The sequence below is a fragment of the Lithobates pipiens genome, unplaced genomic scaffold (assembly GCF_037356315.1).
Source record: "Lithobates pipiens isolate NorthernLeopardFrog02 unplaced genomic scaffold, aLitPip1_a1.2 Scaffold_19, whole genome shotgun sequence".
In the NCBI taxonomy this organism is placed as follows: domain Eukaryota; kingdom Metazoa; phylum Chordata; class Amphibia; order Anura; family Ranidae; genus Lithobates; species Lithobates pipiens.
This window is the reverse complement of record NW_027507764.1, coordinates 123284196-123305760: the sequence shown is the minus strand read 5'-3', so window position 1 is coordinate 123305760 and position 21565 is coordinate 123284196. Positions and strand designations below refer to the sequence as shown.

The 21565-nt window shown below is 44.3% G+C and overlaps 1 protein-coding gene across 1 annotated transcript in view; it reads right to left on the bottom strand.

The window, feature by feature from the left end:
• LOC143996262 (mitogen-activated protein kinase kinase kinase 3-like) overlaps positions 1–20405 on the bottom strand; it is a 251446-nt gene extending 231041 nt beyond the window's left edge. The window contains exon 1 of the mRNA XM_077491229.1: positions 20100–20405. Coding sequence (XP_077347355.1) covers positions 20100–20156 — 57 coding nt within the window. The 5' untranslated portion in view covers positions 20157–20405. The remainder of the gene's footprint in view (positions 1–20099) is intronic.
• Between the last annotated feature and the right edge of the window lie 1160 nt (positions 20406–21565).

The window sequence follows — 21565 nt, the reverse complement described above, 5'->3', positions numbered from 1 at the left end:
GGCAGCGTTTTAGGACACAGTAAATACAGATGTGTCTTTACAGTGCTGGTCTTCTCTTTATAAGTGACTTGTGGTAACAGGGAATAGAGAATAAAGAATACCCAAAGCCAAAATGTTTTTCTCTTTTGTAGTATTGGGTAGAGTAGAGCAGAAGTCACCAAAACTTCAGTTTGAGGGCCACATTCTATATTTTACATATACTGTATATGCAGACTGTAAAAAGTAGACCTACAAATGAATGATTCAAATTGAAATTAATTAGTTCTTTTGAGTTTTTTGTATTCAGTGTAACATTATTTTTTCAAACAACTGAAAAAAATAAGTAAAACAAAGCAAAGAAATTCCAAATAAACATCTGAGCCCCCAACCCCCCCCCCCCCCCCCCAATCAGGGCTGGATAAAATATTGCAGTGGGCTGGAGTTGGCCTGCAGGTCGTAGTTTGGAGACCCCTGGTAAAAGAAAAGATGAATTCCCCTGTCAGTGCTCCTTTGCTATCAGTGTCCCTTTCCTGAGAATTAATTTCACTTCCTGTTCCATAGATATAATGGGAAGCAAGAGCAGAACTCTCCAAAATGAGGGAAATCTTCTATTATGGCGCGTACACACAAGCGGAATGTCCGACAGAAAAAGTCAGATGGAAGCTTTTCATCGTATACTCCGATCGTGTGTATGCCTCATCTGACTTTTTTTTCCAAAAATTCTGACGGACCTAGAAAGAGAACATGTTCTAAATATTTCCGACGGAACCAATTCCTATTGGGAAAAACGCTCATCAATATGCTGTTCTGACAGACCAAAAGCATGCTCTGAAACAAGTACGAGACGGAAGCTATTGGCTACTGGGTATTGAACATCCTTTTTCTAGTCCCGTCATACGTGTTCTTGACGATCGGACTTTGGTGTGATCGTGGGTACGCAAGACATTTTCAGAGCAATTCAGTCGGAAAAAAATAAGAATTTATTCCGACGGGAAAACCGGTCTTGTGTACTGGGCCTTAGTCATCTTTCATTGGAACAAGTGTCCCCACTGAAAGATTTCACAATTACTACTGTAATGGTGACAATTCAAAATTTTGGGGTTTCCTTCACTTTCATTCCCAGTGAAAAAGGGCACCAGGACATCTGGAATCTCACTCTTGGGGACACAGTAAAACCTGACAGGGCTTCTAAGCCTCCTCTATTCTATTGAAATAAAAATGTTTTGGCTTTAGGGCGAGTTCACACCACAGAAACGCAGCCCAGATGCATTTATGCAAGCGTGTTTTTGATGCGTTTCCAAATTTTCCAGTGCATTTTTTCCCCCTCTCTTTTTTCTTCACCTTAAATGGGGACATGTGTTTTACTGCATTCCAACAATTCAGTGCAGAAAAAAATGCAGCGTATTCTACTTTTTTTTCCTGGAACTGACCACACTGGTGTGAACTAAGTCATTGAAACCATATAACCTACTATCTGTGTTTCTATACAGAAAAATGCACTGGACTGCATGTGGTGTGAACCGGCCTTTAGATAAGCTGACGTCTAGGACCCATTCACACTAGAAACTGCACATAACTGCACGTTTTTGACTGCATGTGTACATGCATTTGAAACCCGTTTGAAGTGCCCTTGACATGCGCTTGAATGTGTTTTGTGCTGCATTTAGCACTGCGTTTGCAGTGCATTTTTCTATACGTTTTTTGGCTTGGCTTTCTTGGCTTAAAGAGGTGTGATGTGGTGCATTTGAAGCGTGTTTGTAGTGCGTTTGTAGCGCGTTCCCTGCATTTGCAGTGGCAAAAAATGGCGCATGTTCTACTTTTTATTAACTGAGCTTAACTGCATTGCAATGATGTGTACTATGCCCACAGGATTACCTTGATTTTGGGCTGTCTATGCAGTTGGAGTGCAGTTTAAAACACATCCAACTGCATCTAACTGCGTTCGGTGTGAAAGGGCCCTTAATCTACTATATTTTGAATTTCCGGGCGCATGCGCACTGTGCTTCAAATTGAGGACACGCTAATTGTACCATCAACCCAGAGCACTGTGTAGTGATTGTGACTTCCGTGCGCATGTGCGGGAGTGACATCATCGCAGCTCAGCCATTCAAATGGCAGAAGTCCACGAAAGAGAAGGGAGACTGGTAGCGGTGACATTGCACCACTGGAGGAATCAGTATTATTGGTCAGTCTGTCATAAAGTGCTTGTATGTGGTACATACTAGCACATTATGCCGTTAACTTGCAGGAGGACCAGAACTTTATATTTTGTTGAAAAAAGTTTTCATGTTAAATACACTTTAAAATGATACAACTGCTGTGCATAGGTATCATCTCAAACAAAAATACCCATGAACCTGTATTGGAAGAGCTGAAGGCCTAGTAGTATGAGGCCTAGTGGGAGGCCCCTATATTGTAGCAGGTGCCCACCACCATCCTCTAGTGTAGTACATACAGTACATCAGCCTGTCCAGGCCTCACAGCTATTTCAAGTGTGAGAAGAGATTGATTTATGAGTCATTACTGGAATCTTCCATGTGGCACAGGATAGGGTGTTCACAGCTCTCACAATCTTGGTGGCCAGAGACAATGTCCATGCTTAGAGATCACATCCTTCACACAGCCGCACACACAATCTCAGCCATAGATTTGTGTAGGATAGTCTCTAATGGCTTTTTTGCCCTTTTATTATGTGTGACTAATTCATTAAGTTTCCTCACAGAAAATCCTTCAATGAATCACCTCACATACAAAAGAAAAAAAAAACATTAGGTTATGCCAATATTAAATTGCAATTGCTTGGCAACCACATCCCAATAAAAGATCAATTTAGCAGTCTCACGCTGTACATATCACACATACATATACATACTGCATGATCATGCGTCATCGTTTCAGACACAGCGTGTCGCGGTTAGCGGGATGAAGGCGTGTGATTCATACAGTCCTCTGGGTTCATCCTAACAAGCTGAAACAAACTCAAACCCAGACATAACATTTACTACAAATATTAAAAAAGGAGCGATTTCCCAACAAACAAGTGTGTGGCAATCTTTAGCATGTATGTCTAGCCAAAAACCAAAAATCCCCTGCCTCCGGATTTTCCACCACCACTGTACCAATACTGCTCAGCTGCGCCTGAGGCTCTTGTTTATTTGCCGAAAAATGTATCTGTAATGAGGTCCTAAACAAAGAAAGTAATAAAAAAAAAATATCAAAAACATAAAATCAGGGGAATTAAACGCTACATTCACCTTTTACTAAGAAATAATAAATGCACATTTTTTGCAGGTTAAAAATGTGCATTTATTTCTTTCTTAACAGAAGCCTCAAAGTAATGCACCTACGATCAGCACATCGAGGATACAATGTCAGGCTCCTGCACAGACTCCGTCCAGCTTTCAGACTCTACCTCTGTACAGGCTGTCAGCTTGCAAGCTAGAGGGAGTACGAATGCACTTTGATCCCTTTCACACAGGGGCCCTGGCTGCGTCAGCGCTAAAGCACGGCTCGTTATAGTGGTGCTTTACAGCTGTTTAAGCTGCGCCATTTGCACCACTTTTCGGCCGCTGGCAGAGCGCTTTTAACCCCAAGAAAGGGGGTTAAAACTCCAGTTTTGCAGTGATTTTAAATTGCTTTTAAGGCGCCATTCATTCCAATGGGCTGGAGCGTTTTGGGAGAGCTGTAAACCGCGCCCCCAACCCGCCCCAAAGATGTCGCTTGCAGGACTTTTCTCAATGTCCGGCAAGCGCACCACCTGGGTGTGAAAAGTCACACTGGAATGAATAGTAGGTGGTTTTCAAGCTCTTAGCAGAGACTATTTCCAGCACTAAAGCGCCTGAAAACTGCCCAAGTGTGAAGGGGGTCTAAGCCCTTGTACACACGGTCGGACATTCCGACAGAAAATGTCCAATCGGATTGAGTTGTCGGATAATCCGACTGTGTGTGGGCTTCATCTGACTTTTTTCGTCGGAATGTCTGACCAACAAAGTTTGAGAGCTGGATATAAATAATTTCCGACAACATGATCCGATCGGACTTTGTCCGATCGTTTGTAGAGAATTCCGATCGAGCAAAGTGCCACGCATTCTCAGATCAAATTCCTTGACCAAAGCTATTGGCTACTACCCTGAACGTAGTCCAGTTGCAACTAAATAACGTCATCACGTTCCAAACGATAGGATTCTCCGACAACTTTGTCTGACCGTGTGTATGCAACAACAGTTTCGGACAAAATCCGACAGATTTTGTTGTCGGAATGTCCGACCATGTGTACAAGGGCTTAGAGTATGCTAATCAGTACGCTCGTGGCCCATTCTACGCACAAGTCTGTCTACCGCAGTAAAGACCATACCACCAGAAAAGCATTGTTAGGGCTTTGTTGAATTCCCCTGTCCCTGTCTTCACATAGAAAAATAAAAAAGTGACAGCAGAAAAAGAGTACTTCTTTGAGTCTGCCCATCTTTTTTTTTTTCTTTAACTTCTTTGTCTATTTAACCACTTGCTTACTGGGCACTTAAACCCCCCTCCTGCCCAGACCAATTTTCAGCTTTCAGCGCTAATGCAATTTGAATGACAATTGCGCGGTCATACAACACCGTACCCAAATGAAATTTTTATCATTTTTTTCCCACAAATAGAGCTTTCTTTTGGTGGTATTTAATTACAGCTGGGAGTTTTATTTTTTGCTAAACAAACAACAAAAGATGCAAAATAAAAAAATTATGTTTAATAGTTTGTTATAAAATTTTGCAAACAGGTCATTTTTCTCCTTCATTGAAATGCGCTGATGAGGCGGCACTGGTGGGCACTGATAGGCTGCACTGGTGGGCACTGATAGGCATGGTTAAGGTGGCACCGATAGGAACAGATAAGGCAGCACTGATGGGCACAGATAAGGCGGCACTGATGGGCAAAGATGGGCACAGATAAGATGGCACAGATGGGTGGCACGGATGGGTACCACTGATAGATGGGACTGATGGGCACTGATAGATGGCACTGATAGGTGGCTCTGATAGGTGGCACTGCTGGGCACTGATGGGCAGCACTGATGGGCACTGGTAGATGACACTGATGGGCACGGATATGTGGCATATGAGGTGCAGCACTGTTGTTGAGGCAGATTGTGGGCACTGATAGGTGGCACTGTGGGCACTGATGGGTGGCACTGTGGGCACTGATGGGTGGCACTATGGGCACTAATGAGTGGCACTATGGGCACTAAGGGGTGGTACTGATAGGTGGCACTTTTACTATAAGTAGGTTGCACTGGCAGGGGGCAGGTGGGCACTGATGAATTGGCCGTGATCGGGACTGAAGTCCCTCTCACGGCCGCCGGTGATCCGCCTTTTTTTTTTCTCCTCGCGCTGACAGCACCCACCTGTCCCTTGCCAGTGCAACCTACTTATAGTTAAAGGAAAAATAGCCGATTACCGGCTCTGTTGTGATCACATGATCAGCTGTCATTGGCTGACAGCTGATCACATGGTAAGGGGTCGGGATCGACCCCTTGCTCCGATCCGTGATCAGGCGAGTCTCATTGACTCGCTGATCACAGAGCGTGCCGCACGCTCCCCTCAGGGAGCGCGCGGGCCGCTCGTGCACGGGACGACATCAATAGACGCCGTCCCGGCAAAGCAGGTCTGCGATGTAGCCGTCATTCGGCTATAGCGTGGATCTCAAGCGGTTAAAGGGGTTGTAAAGGTAAACATTTTTTTCACCTTAATGCATTCTATGCATTAAGGTGAAAAAAACATCTGACAGTGCCGCCCCCCTCCCAACCCCCCCGTTTTACTTACCTGACCCCTCAAAAGTCCCGCGCTCCCCTCCGACATCCTCTTCACCGCTCACCCTGGCTGTTGATTTGTTACAGTAGATGGATTGAAAGCAGCGCAGCCATTGGCTCACGCCGCTGTCAATCACATCCAATGACGCAGCATGGCGGGGGCGCGGGGCCGAGTGATACAGTGAGCGGCTATAGCCGCCTTGTGTATCACGGGAGCGCGCCCGCAAGTAATTCTCACCATGCGAGGGAGCTCGCATGAATGTGAGAAGTACTTGAGGGGGGAAGCCGAGACAGCCGCCGAGGGACCCCAGAAGACCAGGTCCGGGCCCACTCTGTGCAAAACGAGCTGCACAGTGGATGTAAGTATAACATGTTTGTTATTTAAAAAAAAAAAAATAATTCCCTTTACAATCCCTTTAATATAGTAACTTTATTGTCTTTATAATAAGTAATGCCCTGATTGGGTGTACCATAGGAGATAATCGCATAAGGGCCCTATTGCACAGGGTACTGCACTGCGTTCAGCTTAGAATCTGTGAAAAGCCCCCAGCTGAATAGAGCTGAATGGACAGATGCAGTTTTGTGACAGATGTGCATGTTCAGTTTGTGTGTGCATTTTGACAGCGGACTGTGGCCGACCTGTGATGGCCTGTGTCCGTTTACATCAGGCTACCTCCAATCCATCACATTTAGCACTTCACACTTCAGCCCTCCTCTGGTCCTCCTCCAGACCCTACATTTTCTGATTCTCATCTCCACCCCGGCTTCTTCCCTGCAGCAGCAGAAGGTAGGGGGGTGTGCACGGTGATGTATGGCAGGATGGGGGACTCTTGACTTCTGATGGGTTGAAGAGGCTCTCCACATCTCATGTAAGGGGAGGGGGGTGTTCTGAACATTTGCTAATACTTATTATAATAATACTATTCTGTGCCAGTTAAAAAGGAGGGTCGCACACGGCTGCTCCAATAAAGTTTTTTGAGGATGATACCAGCAGTGTGTGACCCTCCTTTTCACACTGGCATCATCTGCTACAGAAGTGGGAGGGTTCCGTGCTGGTCTACATTTGCTCTTCACAGCTGTCATTACTAAAACCAGTAATGATCGGGAGGCAGAGGCAATTTTTAATATGATAAAGAGTAGATAAATTTATATAGTCTTGCAGATACAACCAGCCCTCTGAGGTCAACCATAATGCTGATGCAGCCTGCAATGAAACAGAGTTTGACGCCCCTGCTCTAGAGCCAACCTGCTAGTATGCTTACTATATGCTACACATATAAGGCCCCTTGTACACTGGGCATCCAATCCCAACCATTTTGTGTGCCCGAGAAGCACAGGTGCAACGTGAAGCCCCGATGCCTGTAGCCTGTCAAAGTCTATGTATGACAGATTAATCTATGCTGTGGCTGGACGCTGTACAGAGTGGTACTTAAATTTGCAAAAAAGGCAGCTACCCTGTGTTATAGACATACACCTCGAAATGCATCAAGGAAGATTTACTAAAACTAGATCATTAAAAATCTGGTGCAACTCTGCATAGAAACCAATCCACTTCCAGGTTTTATTATCAAAGCCTAATTGAACAAGCTGAAGTTAGAAGCTGATTGGCTACCATGCACATCTGCACCAGATTCCAAATGCTCCAGTTTTAGTAAATTCCCCCCATAGGGCCCTATACACAAATAGCACTCGATATCACATCCAGCCACAGCATATTTCAGCCTGTTATAGACTTTGACCAGCTGCAGGCACCGGGGCTGGACGGGGCACCTTTACCTCCTGGTTGCATGATAAATACGGGATTGTACACACAGCGTACTGTTGACAAGCCATGACACACGAGTAGTTGTATGTAGTTTGTTCATACACAGGTCTAATGTGCGGTTATGTAGAATCCACTTTATTATAAAGAGCTCAGTATGTCAGAATTGCCAGTGTTTACTCTAAGGGATTGTCAGTGTTATCAGCTTCACCTAACAGAGGAGAACTTTCCTGACCGATATGGAAGAACAAACCTAAACCAACCGCAATCAGGAGATACCATGGCACAGGACAGAAGGACATTCTAAGGAAATCAGTGAACCCATAACAACGCAATTTGGATGATGTAACTGATGTTACTGCTGTAATGCTACAATAAAATCTTCTATGGAGAAGCTGTCAAGTTGCCGGTTTGTACACTTTATGGATAACGCCATGGCCTTTATTTTGGATAAGACTTTTCGGGACAGCCATTTCAAGATTTCATTAAGGCCGGGTTCACACAGGTTTGGCTGCAGATTACAGTCCCGTGTCCTGTGCGTTTGTGTTCGCTGGTTCAGGTGCAAATTTTTCCCTGAATTTGCACCTGAACCGGACCCAAAAACGTACAGGACCCTTTTCAAATTCACATCACAGCCGCCTCAAACATGTGTGAACCGGCTCCATCGAAAGCCGATCACACTCACGCATTTTGACACTCATGCGAATTTGATTCAGTGTAAAACGCATCCAATTCACATATATAGTATTTAAACCCAGCCTTAAAGTGACACTAAAGGTTTGTTTGTTTTTTTATTTTGTTTTTTTAATAACAAACCTGTCATACTTACTTCCACTCTGCAGGTCATTTTGCCCTGAACATGGTCTTCTGGGGTCTCCTGGCGGCTCTCTCGGCTCCTCCCCACATCAGATAACCCCCTAGGAGAAGCGCTCTCCTGGAGTGTTACCTTGCGGGCGTGCTTCCGAGTCCTGAATTCAGTGTCCATAGAGACCAAATGTAGGACACGGCCCCGCCCCCCAGTGCCCACGTCATTGGATTTGAATGACAGCAGTGGGAGCCAATGGCTGCACTGCTATCAATCTATCCAATCAGAGCCGAGCACCCCGGGCAGAGAGAGATTCAGGTAAGTAAAACGAGGGGGCAGTCACCAACAGGTGTTTTTTCACCTTAATGCATAGGATGCTTTAAGGTGAAAAAACCCAAACTTTTACAACTCCTTTAAACTGATTCAGAACTGTAATGGGGGAGTAGAGAGAAGGGATCTCTGTCTTTACTGCCCTATCATCACCATTCTTTAATTTTTCTACCCCTATTTACAGCTCATTGAGAGGGGCGCTGAGGCCAGTAGACAGTGAATAGTATGCGTTCAGGGTTAATCATCCGCAGCCACATGCCTGTCAGGTTTGGAAAAGCGTCTGTGTCCATGCAGAAGCTGCATCCCCATACACTTAAGGCCGCTTTCACACGGACTGTCCGTTCAGGTCCACCTGTCAGTTTTTCAGGTGGACCTGAACAGAAACTCCGCTGACATCCGACCCGCTGCGATCCGCAAAAGTGTGACGGAGGAAAAGCCTACTTTTCCATCCGTCTGAGGATCGGATCGGGTGACCACAGACTCTACGGTCCGTCCTCATCCAATCCCCCATTGGGGAGAGCGGTGTTCTGACAGGTTCGTCCCTACACAGTGTGCAGAGATGGACCTGTCATCTTCCTGCTCAGTGGGCTCCATACACGGACACGTCCGTGTGAAGGAGCCCTTACATGGGCTGCCTGCATGCAGAACAAGACAGCTCAAGCTGTAAAAACAGGCCTATTCACGGTCTTCTTGGATAAAATGGGCAGCAGGTTCACTTTTTCCTCTTGTTACAAGCTACATTGTATGTTTTCCTTAAAGTGGTTGCAAACCTCAGACATGAAATATAAATAAAGCATATCCCTCTATAGTGTGTAATTGTCTCAATCCAGAGCGCTAAGGCCGCGTACACACGCGGGGACTGTTCGCCCAACTTTGTCCGCTGAACAGTGTTTCGGCGGACAGTCTGCCCGTGTGTGGGCTTTCAGCGGACAGTTTCAGCGAACAGTCTGCTGAACAAAGTTTTTCGGAAATTCCGAAAAACTGTCCGCTGAAACTTGGTTTCAGCGAACAGTCCCCTCGTGTGTAGGCTTGTTCGTCAAACTAAGTTCTGCGCATGCTCAGAAAGGATTTACACGCCGAAAGTTGTAATGCAGTGTATAGGACGTCGTATTTTCCGTCCCGTCGTACGTGCCGTTCACGTCATCGCGCACGGTTTCAGCAAACTGTTCGTTCGTCGTGTGTGGGCAAGTCCGTCCATGCTAATTTTGAGCGGACTGTTTGCTGAAACTGTTTGACGGACAAAGTTGAGCGAACAGTCCCCGCGTGTGTACGCGGCCTTAGTGTCATTTCTGTCTGCTGCTTTGTTCCTCTGCTATCAGCATAAATCACTTCAGACAAGTTTTCCTGACATCAAGAGAAATAAGGTGACAGGGGAGGTGATAGCAGTATTGACAGTTATTCTGGATTTTGAATGGATGTAGAAAAGAGAAGACTACAGATAAACAGGTACAATTTATGTAGGATGATTTGTTTAATCTATGTGTGTCACTCAAGGTCAGTCACTTTACTGGGTATAATGTAAGGGTTTACAAACACTTTAAGGGCCACACACTCTTAGTATAACTAAAGGCAAACATTTTTTTCTAGGTTTTGGATAAAGTAGAGAGGGATTAGAACACCTGTCAGGTTTTTATTGCTGTCTGTGTCCGCATTAGGGAGATTCACTTTCTCTATTTGTAGGGATGCACCGAAATTTCGGCCGCCGAAACATATCGGCCGAAAATGCCCTTTTCGGCAATTTGCCGAAAGGAAAAAACGGCCGATAATTGAGCCGAAAATGGGGCGCGGCCTGGGGCGGAGCTCCGCCCCCACCCCGCCCCGCCCCTGGTGCCGCCCATGATGGGGGTGAATAGCGCAGGACTGATGCAGCCAGCGATGCCCCTCTGCAGTGAAGAGAGCCGTCTGGTTGAATAGAGCGCTGGGAACATCACAGCTTTCATTTCAATAGCTGTGTGTTCCCCGTCGCGCGCCGTCACACACAGCCCCTCCCCCTTGTCCGGGGAACTTTGATAGACAGATCACCTGTCCAGATTGGACGGGTGATCTGTCTATCAAAGTGCCTGGACAAGGGGGAGGGGCTGTGTGTGACGGCGCGCGACGGGGGAACACACAGCTATTGAAATGAAAGCTGTGATGTTCCCAGCGCTCTATTCAACCAGACGGCTCTCTTCACTGCAGAGGGGCATCGCTGGCTGAATCAGTGGGGGGCATCGCTGGCTGAATCAGTGGGGGGCATCGCTGGCTGAATCAGTGGGGGGCATCGCTGGCTGAATCAGTGGGGGCATCGCTGGCTGAATCAGTGGGGGGCATCGCTGGCTGAATCAGTGGGGGGCATCGCTGGTTGAATCAGTGGGGGGCATCGCTGGCTGAATCAGTGGGGGGCTTAGCTGGCTGCATCAGTGGGGGGCTTAGCTGGCTGCATCAGTGGGGGGCTTAGCTGGCTGCATCAGTGGGGGGCTTAGCTGGCTGCATCAGTGGGGGGCTTAGCTGGCTGCATCAGTGGGGGGCTTAGCTGGCTGCATCAGTGGGGGGCATAGCTGGCTGCATCAGTGGGGGGCATAGCTGGCTGCATCAGTGGGGGGCATAGCTGGCTGCATCAGTGGGGGTCAACACTGGCGGCATCACTGGGGGCAACACTGGCGGCATCACTGGGGGCAACACTGGCGGCATCACTGGGGGCAACACTGGCTGCATCACTGGGGGCAACACTGGCTGCATCACTGGGGGCAACACTGGCTGCATCACTGGGGGCAACACTGGCTGCATTTATCTCTTTTATCATGTCGCCAGTCTCTGACCACCTCCTGTACCATGTCGCCAGTCTCTGACCACCTCCTGTACCATGTCGCCAGTCTCTGACCACCTCCTGTACCATGTCGCCAGTCTCTGACCACCTCCTGTACCATCTCGCCAGTCTCTGACCACCTCCTGTACCATGTCGCCAGTCTCTGACCACCTCCTGTAGCATGTCGCCAGTCTCTGACCACCTCCTGTACCATGTTGCCACTCTCTGACCACCTCCTGTACCATGTCGCCAGTCTCTGACCACCTCCTGTACCATGTCGCCAGTCTCTGACCACCTCCTGTACCATGTTCTCTGTCTCTGACCACCTCCTGTACCATGTCCCCAGTCTCTGACCACCTCCTGTACCATGTCCCCAGTCTCTGACCACCTCCTGTACCATGTCCCCAGTCTCTGACCACCTCCTGTACCATGTCCCCAGTCTCTGACCACCTCCTGTACCATGTCCCCAGTCTCTGACCACCTCCTGTACCATGTCCCCAGTCTCTGACCACCTCCTGTACCATGTCCCCAGTCTCTGACCACCTCCTGTACCATGTCGCCAGTCTCTGACCACCTCCTGTACCATGTCGCCAGTCTCTGACCACCTCCTGTACCATGTCGCCAGTCTCTGACCACCTCCTGTACCATGTCGCCAGTCTCTGACCACCTCCTGTACCATGTCGCCAGTCTCTGACCACCTCCTGTACCATGTTCTCTGTCTCTGACCACCTCCTGTACCATGTCCCCAGTCTCTGACCACCTCCTGTACCATGTCCCCAGTCTCTGACCACCTCCTGTACCATGTCCCCAGTCTCTGACCATCTCCTGTATAAAAATATTTTTTAAAAACAGTCATTTTCGGTATCGGTGCTGTTTCGGTATCGGTTTCGGTTTTCGGCCTAGTGTATTTTTAATTTTCGGTATCGGTTTCGGCACCAAAAAACCCATTCGGTGCACCCCTATTATTTGTCCTGTCTACCATTTTAATGGAAAGTGAAATTAAAAGCAAATCCCAAATTTTGTGTTGTCCCAGAACAGGAATAGTGGGGATATCTTCCAATGGGGACACTAGTTCTGGTAACAACCAGGGATTCCCTCACCTTAGAGCAGTGGTTGTCAACTTATGAGCTAAAGGAGGCCTCAAATGTGGCCCCCGACATCACCAAAGGACCGTACCTTATGTTCAATATATGTAATGCTTGAGAGGACAGTGAAAAAGTGTAAACCTAATAGGGGAAATGGGGGTCCGAGACTGTGAACAGGATACATTTCTGGCTGGGGATATGCTGCAGAAGACAGTATGAAACTGGGAACATGTTACATGAGGCTTGTAGAGATCAATGCTATTACCCGAATCAATGTTCCCACTACAGACTGCTGAGGCCCATGGGCCGCACTTCCTATTCCAAAGGGTTTGGCACCAGGGGATTTTCCCTCACTTCCTGTTTGGCTTTGGGACAGGAAGTGAAGAGAAATCTCCCAAATGGGACACAGATTGCAAAACTAAATCTTACAGGGGTTATAATCCTACCTTACGCTGTCCAAAATGAAAAAGTACATTTTGCCTTTAGTTCCACTTTAGGTGTTCCATTGCAGTGCGTTAATGCACACATATTATGACACTACCAGTTTGCCCGCTTGATTCTTCATTCTTGGTTTTTAATTCTTGTTTAAATTAGAACTATAGGCAAAACATTTTTTTTCCTTAGGCAAAACGTAAAAGTATGCAGGCAAGACCCTGCTCAGGCCCCTTTCACACTGTCGCGACTTTAAAGTCACGTGATTTTGCGGCCACTATTTTGACGCAGGGAATGCCTGTGCAAACGAAGTCTATGGACCTCATCTCGGGTTAAAGTCAGACCAAAGTAGTACAGGGGCTATTTTGAAGTCACACAGATATGAATGGTTATTATTGGGAATCACGGGGTACGACTTGTCATGCAACTCTGATGTCCAAAGTCGCACAAGTGTGAAAGGGGCCTCAGAAGGTAGCATCATTTATAAAGGGGATTCCACCCACTAGGCAGATACATTTGATTTAAATGACACCCCTTATTATGAGCCGGGAAAGCTTTATCTTCATTTGCCATTTTGTACCTAAAATATGTTGTGACTCATCCTGTTCTATAATTATTGTGATGTGCATTTGTATTCAGCCCCTTTTACTCGGATACCCCTAAGGCCCCTTTCACACTGGGGCCGGAGCGGTGTCGGTGGTAAAATTAGAGAATCTGTCCATAGGACAACTATTAGTCGTGCACTCCACAAATCCGGCCTTTGCGGAAGAGTGGCAAGAAGAAAGTCATTGTTGAACTAAAGTCATAAGAAGTCCCGTTTGCAGTTTGCGAGAAGCCATGTGGGGGACACAACAAACATGTGGAAGAAGGTGCTCTGGTCAGATGAGACCAAAATTTAACTTTTTGGCCTAAAAGCAAAGCGCTATTTGTGGTGGAAAACTTACACTGTCCATCACCCCGACCACACCATCCGCACCGTGAAAAAACATGGTGGTGGCAGCGTTATGTTGTGGGGATGCTTTTCTTTAGCAGGGACTGGGAAGCTGGTCGGAGTTGATGGGAAGATGGATGGAGCCAAATACAGGGCAATCTTAGAAGAAAACCTGAAAAAGACTTGAGACTGGGGAGAAGGTTCACCTTCCAGGAGGACAATGGCCCTAAACATACAGCCAGAGCTACAATGGAATGGTTTAGATCAAAGCATATTCATGTGTTAGAATGGCCCAGTCAAAGTCCAGACCTAAATCCAATTGAGAATCTGTGGCAAGACTTGAAAATTGCTCTTCAAAGACGCTCTCCATTCAATCTGACAGTGCTTGAGCTATTTTGCAATGAAGAATGGGCAAAAATTTCACTCTTTAGATGCGCAAAGCTGATAGAGACATCCCCAAAAAGACTTCCAGCTGCAATGGCAGCAAAAGGTGGTTCTACAAAGCATTGACTCAGGGGGGCTGAATACAAATGCACCCCACACTTTTCACATATTTATTTGTAAAACATTTTGAAAACCATTTATCATTTTCCTTCCACTTCACAATTATGTGCCACTTTGTGTTGGTCATATAAAATCCCAATAAAATACATTTATGTTTTTGGCTGTAACATGACAAAATGTGGAAAATCTCAAGGGGTATCAAGGCACCGTTCACTATTTCCTTGTGTAAGATTTACCGTCTTGCTAAAGTACACAATGAACATTTTTGACTTTTAAATAAACAAATAAATAATAAACAATAATAAATAAAATAAAACAAATGAATAAATAATAAATAAAAAATAAATAAATAATAATAATAATCTGCCAAGGCATCACAACGCAGGAAAAAAAAAAAAGAAACAACCCTTTTCTGAAAACGCAGTGCACCACGGCCTCTAGCACGGCCGTCAGAGTACCCAAATAATGCCTGTAGCTGACAATTTTTCATCAAGTCAAAGCTGACTTAGTATTCGACTTTTATTGAGCTGGCAGGGCTACCCACTGTTGGAATTTCCCTACGCCCGGATGCACAATTCCTGCCCTGAATGCATACGGCTCTAAATGTAAGTACAGCTCAGTACACAGTCTGGCTGCGCATACTTTGGTCTGTCATCGATTCTGACAGGCAGGCAGCGGTGGGTCCTGGACATGGCACCTGTGCCTCCCACTGGGGTTTGTTGCTGACGGGTCAAACCACCCATATGCATGTAGCCTCCTTCGATGTAATATTGCTGGATAGAGCACAGGAAAACCATCCAGTGCCTGACCTATGTGGTGACACCCTGAAGACGTATAATTGGTATATTTTATTGCACTGATTCCTGCCAGCTCCAATCTTACTTAATCCTGACACCACCCAGGGATCCTTCCTCTAAGTCATCCCGCTGTTCCTAGTAACACTTCAGAAACGGGTTTGCACAACAACAATCCACTCAGACCACAAAATAATGAAAATGCACGTATTATAATTAAAGTAAATGCCCAACCAAAAATCTCCAAATCATTTTTTTTTTAATGTTACTAAACTCAGGACCCTGCATTCACTATTGCTGGTCTCCCGCAGTACACAGAACATGGAAATTATTTTAGTACATATAAACTGCTAAATACCTTTTCTCATCAGCAGTATATAGCAGTCTTGTGACTTCTATCAGTGTCTGGTTAAAGCTTATAGGAGGAGTTTTCATTCTCCTCTGACTGCTGCTCTGGACGGTGCCCTGTACTGATCACATGCACCCTCCCAACAAAAAAAATAATAATAATTTCTAGCACTACATATGAAACTGAGCATGTGCAGAGTGACTCCAAGGCTTTGTTCTATCAGGAGATGGATTGGGGACAGTGGAAGAAGGCGAGGATCAGAGAAAACAGGATCAAACAACCTTTTTACACAATGCAGAGGATTACCCCTTCAATTCCACAGTGAGTATAACAAGCATGCTTTACTGAATATACAGACTTATTTTACTGTTCTGCGTTTAGTAACACTTTATATGAGTGGGAAAGGGGTAGAAACCCACAGTTGTGTTTCACTGATCTCAATGATTTCCCCCATAATTTGGGGCTTGTTCACACATTTTCCACGCTGGCTAAATTCCAGTAACCACTAGGGTACATAGAAATGAGAATTGTTTTCTATGTGAGCCGTGCACACAGCAACATAGCCAGGAGATGTGGTGAGCTGCAGTGAAATGCAGGTATGTAGCATTTAAAGTGATGCTAAACACACATTGTTTAATTTACATTCTTCCTTCTATTTCTGTATATGGATGATGGCACTGTAATTATTTTAATTAAAAAAATCTAAATACCTTATTTCTTATTGATATAGAGCTGTCACATGACCTAGTTCTTTCCCAGCCTGTCTGCAGGGAAACATAAGCAGGGGGGAGCTTCTATAACTCTGCTGCTGGTCACGTGCCCAAAGTAAAAAATAAATAAATAAATAAATAAATATTCCTTTGGAATACAGAGTAAAAATAAAGAATTAATATAAATAATAAACTGTTATGCAAATAAATATTTGAAATCAAATATTTATTATTTTTGTAAACAACATGGTATGGGCAGATTTCTGCCAGTCACAGACTGTGTCACGCACCTCCAGCCTGCGTCTTAAAATAAGAGGGGAGGTGAAGCCTCCATTAATCTACATGTAATATCCCGCCCCCATTGTGTTTAGCTAATTAGTGGGCACGGAGGAGCAGGGAGGGAGTGAGCTGTCATTTACCACCATGTATACGTTCACATGTGTGACTCTCACGCTATAGACACATGGGCAGCTTAGATCTGTTAGGGAGGAAATGCTCAGTATAGAAACCCACTGAAAACTGGGCATGTGCAGAGTTGCCACCACAGCTGCAAAATCCCTAGCTGAAATTGGGACATGAACAAAGGGGAGATAAAGAGCAGCAGGATCAACCAGGATTTTTGCAGAATACAGAAAACGTATCGCATAGTGACTGAGTATGAGTGTAATAAATACATAATTTATTGATAGTTTTTTTTAACCACTGAACCCTAGAGCTTGCTAGGGGTTCCATGAGCAATTCCTGCCTCTTAGATAAGAGACTGTGTGGATGGGGATGCATAGAACACCTCTACATTTGTATGGTTATGTATGCACCATGTGAATGAGGCCTTCATCTCCTCAGTGGGGACACACACAGCAATTAAGATCTGGCAGTGCTCCTTCCACATTCTACCAAACTAAAAAAAAATTATTTTGGATTCTATGATGCTTCAAAGCATAACTCTAGACAAATCCTTTTTTCAGTTTTGAAAGAAGTAGGGAAGGGTTAGACTCTGTAACAGTTGTATTACTGTCTATAGCAGTGGTATGCAATTAACGGACCTCCAGCTGTTGCAAAACTACAAGTCCTATCATGCTCTGCCTCTGGGTGTCATGTTTATGGCTGTCAGAATCTTGCTATGCCTCATGGGACTTATAGTTCTGCAACAGCTGGAGGTCCGGTAATTGCATATCCCTGGTCTATAGAATTATATTCTTATTCTTCTGAAAGTGAAAATACAACTTTTTAGAGCTGTCCCTAAAGCAACAGGTAAGGAGGAATCTTCCAATGGGGACACCGTTTCCAAGAGAAGATTTCTTCTTACTTCCTGGGTATAAGAAGTGAAAGGAAATGTCAGCAATGGTACACAGAGAGCAAAAAATAACCCAGCAGGGGTTTTAACCCTTCCCTATTCTATACAAAACTTAAAAAAAGGGAAAAAAGTTTTGGCTATACATAGAATTTAGCCCCTGTTCACGCTGAATGCGGTTTTAACATTGTGCGACTTCATATGAAATTGCATGATTTTAAAGCTGCATGTCAGTGCAACTTCAGCTGCGACTTGGAAGACATCTGTGCGGCTTCAATCACAGATATCTATCCAAGTTGCACCTGAAATCGCCAAAAGTAGTGCAGGAAGTACTTTTTAAAATTGATGCGGCACCGCAAAGTTGGTGTCGCACCAATTTGAACAGTGCCAATGCCGACAATAGGGTGTGACTGGTCATGCAATTTGACCTGTAAAATCGCATTACAAGTCACTCCAAAGTGAATTAGGGCTTAAAGTGGAGTTCCACCCATTTAAAAGTCAGCAGCTACAAAAAGTTTAGCTGCTGACTTTTAATAAACAGACACCCACCTGTCCCACGGTCCAGTGATGTGGCCACCCGAAGCCTCACTTCTCTCCCTCTCCTCTCCGCCGTGCCGGCACTGCAAGTGTGGGCGCCAGGCTGTGGCTTCACAGTCAAGCGTACACTGCGCATGCGCGTTTTGAATGGCCGGGCAATTCTCTTGGACCTGTGATGTGGCCCAGAAGATTGCAGGGAGGGAAGAGGAGAGGTGAACTTCCTTCTGGCGCTGCAGTGCCAGGAGAGGAAGTGGGAGCTGGGTACCTGTGAAAACTAGGTACCCGCTTCCCCCCCACCCCCAAAAAAATCACATGCCAAATGTGGCATGTCAGGGGGTTACGAGTACTTAAAGGGAAATTCCATTTTTAACCCCTTAAAGTATAACTAAAGTCAAAACTTTTTTTAAGTTTTGGGCAGAGTGGAGAGGGATTAGAACACCTGTCAGTTTTTATAGCTGTCTGTGTCCCCGTTACAGAGACTCGCCCTCTCTAGTTGTTCTGTTTACTGTTATCATCGAAAGTGAAAGTAAAAGAAAATCAAACATTTTGGGTTGTCCCCAGAACAGTAATAGAAGGATATATCTGTGGTAGGGGACACTCAGCATTCCCTCACTTTGGAGGGATTTCCACTTACTTCCTGTTTGGCTATGGGACAGGAAGTGAAGGGAAATCATTGCAATGGGAAACAGATGTCAGAAAAAAAAAATAACTGACAGGGGTTAATAAGCCTCTCAAAGTTTTGTCTTTGGCTCTACTCTGTATGTATAATATATATATATATATATATATATATATATATATGACAACTGGTGTCCCCTTGCCACTTACAATGCCGGGTCACTGTTTACAAATGGAATCGATCATTTGACTGGGGAGTGCGTATCTTTTTAAGGGCCAGCGCCTGTCGGCTGTAAAGGGTTAATTCTTTGGGATGGAAAGCGGTGTGGAAGTGTCTGACGTTGCTACAAAACAGCATGTATGCGAGTTGCTAGGAAGGAGTACACAGGCCGGCAGAGGAACAGCAGCTGGAAATGGATTCTGATTTTTTTTTTTTTATGCAAAGTAAAAAGTTTTGCAGGCAGTTCAGTGTGTACGGTATTGTGATCCCCAGACCTGTCATGCTCTGTACAGTATTGTGATCCCCCAGACCTGTCCTGGTCTGTACAGTCATCTTGAAGCTCCGACAGCCCAGTTAATGTACATGGTGTATTTACTGTATATACTGTGTATGCTGTATATAGTGTAAATACTGCATATATTGTATATACTGCATATAGTGTATATACTGTGTATGTGTATACTGTGTATATACTGCATATAGTGTATATAATGCATATAGTGTATCTATTGTATATACTGCATATGATGTATATACTGTGTATGTGTCTACTGTATATAGTGTATATATAATGTATATACTGTGTATGTGTATACTGCATATAGTGTATATAATGTATATACTGTGTATGTGTATACTGTGTATATAGTGTATATAATGTGTATAGTGTATATACTGTATATGTGTATAGTGTATATACGGTATATAATGTGTATATACTGTATATGTGTATAGATTTTATATAATATGTCTAGTGTATATACTGTATATGTGTATAGACTGTATATAATGTGTATAGTGTATATACTGTATATAATGTATATACTGCATATGTGTATAGTGAATATAGTGTATATACTGTATATGTGTATAGACTGTATATGTGTCTAGTATATATATATTGTATCGTGTATATACTGTAAATACATACCTGGGGCAAAGAGCATAGTGACAGGAAATGGAACATGGCCACTGTGACAACACAACACCCAGCACTGCTATTCTTCCCTGCAGGGACACTGCACTGGTCTGCTGCCAGGGGCACTGCACACTGATAACCCCTTGCGTGCCAGGAGAAGAAGAAGAAGAGCCCCAACTTCTGCCAAAGTGATAGTTCAGGATATCGCAGACATAGAGAGGAGCGGAGTACTGAGCAGACACGTCCTCTGCATTACTCACCCTGACTTGTTGCTCCTCCTCGCCCCCCAATACTCCGGCACCCCCCGGGGTGATCATACATCCACATCAAGGCAGCCCATCCGGGACTTCTCCCAGGCAGAGAACTATTCCTCCGACTCCACACCTCTCCTACACAACTCCCAGATCACATCCGGAGACCACAACACTGCGATCCGATCCACTTCCCACAACACCGACACCGAGATCTTCTGCAACAACCCGATCCCCGATCATCAGCTGGGAGGCAATGAGAAGAAGTGTGATGTCAGCAATCTCCCCCCAGAGCAGGAAACCGGGAGCACAGCACACCAACACTGCTCCACCGCGACGCACAGCGGTCATTTCCTGGTAATACACCACCAACTACTGATAGAGAAATCATAACTATAGAATAATAATATTCAAAAACTAACCAAAACTGTGCAAGTACATATTTGGTAACGAAATAAGAATTTCCATTAAAAAAGAAGATAATAATAATTAATATAATTATTATTCACAAATTAGCCAATATTGTGCATTTACATATTGGGTAATAAAGTAAGGGTTTACAAAATACTACTACTAATTATTATTATTTTTTTTTTTCTTTTTACAAATAACGTTTTATTCAGTATTTAGCGATACATAAAAATAGTATTACATCACAAACTATGCAAGTAAAGAAAAGGCAGGGAGACTTCTGATAGCACATATTGTAGTCAGGGACGTCTTTAATATTGATTGGACCCTGGGCAAAACTTTTCTTGGGGAGGGAAAAGGAAGTTGTCGTTACCGTATTGGTTCATATTACCTGATCAAGGAGGGTCCTCCTGGAGGTGCCAGAGTTCCCATGTTTTAATTATTATTATTTTGATTATTCACAAAATAACCAAAAACTGTGCAATTACATAGTGGGCAATGAAAGGGTTCACAAAAAATAAAAATATTATTAATATTTTCACAAAATAACTAACACTGTGCATTTACATAGTGAGTTCTCATATAGGAGTTTACAAAATAATAATAATTGTTATTATTATTATTGTTATTTTTACAAAGTAACCAATATTGTGCATTTACATAGAATTTATATAGGGGGTATTATTATTATTATTATTATTATTGTTATTGTTATTTTTACAAAGTAACCAATATTGTGCATTTACATAGCATTTACATAGGGGGTAATGAAATAGAAGTTTACAAAATAATAATAATAATTGTTGTTATTATTATTATTTTCACAAGGTAGCCAGTATTGTGCATTTACATATTGGGTAATAAAGTAAGCGTTTACAAAATACTAATAATTATTATTATTACTTTGATTATTCACAAAGTAACCAAAAACTGTGCAATTACATAGTGGACAATGAAAGTATGCACAAATATATATATATATTATTAATATTTTCACAAAATAACCAACACTGTGCATTTACATAGTGAGTACTGAAATAGGAGTTTACAAAATAATAATAATA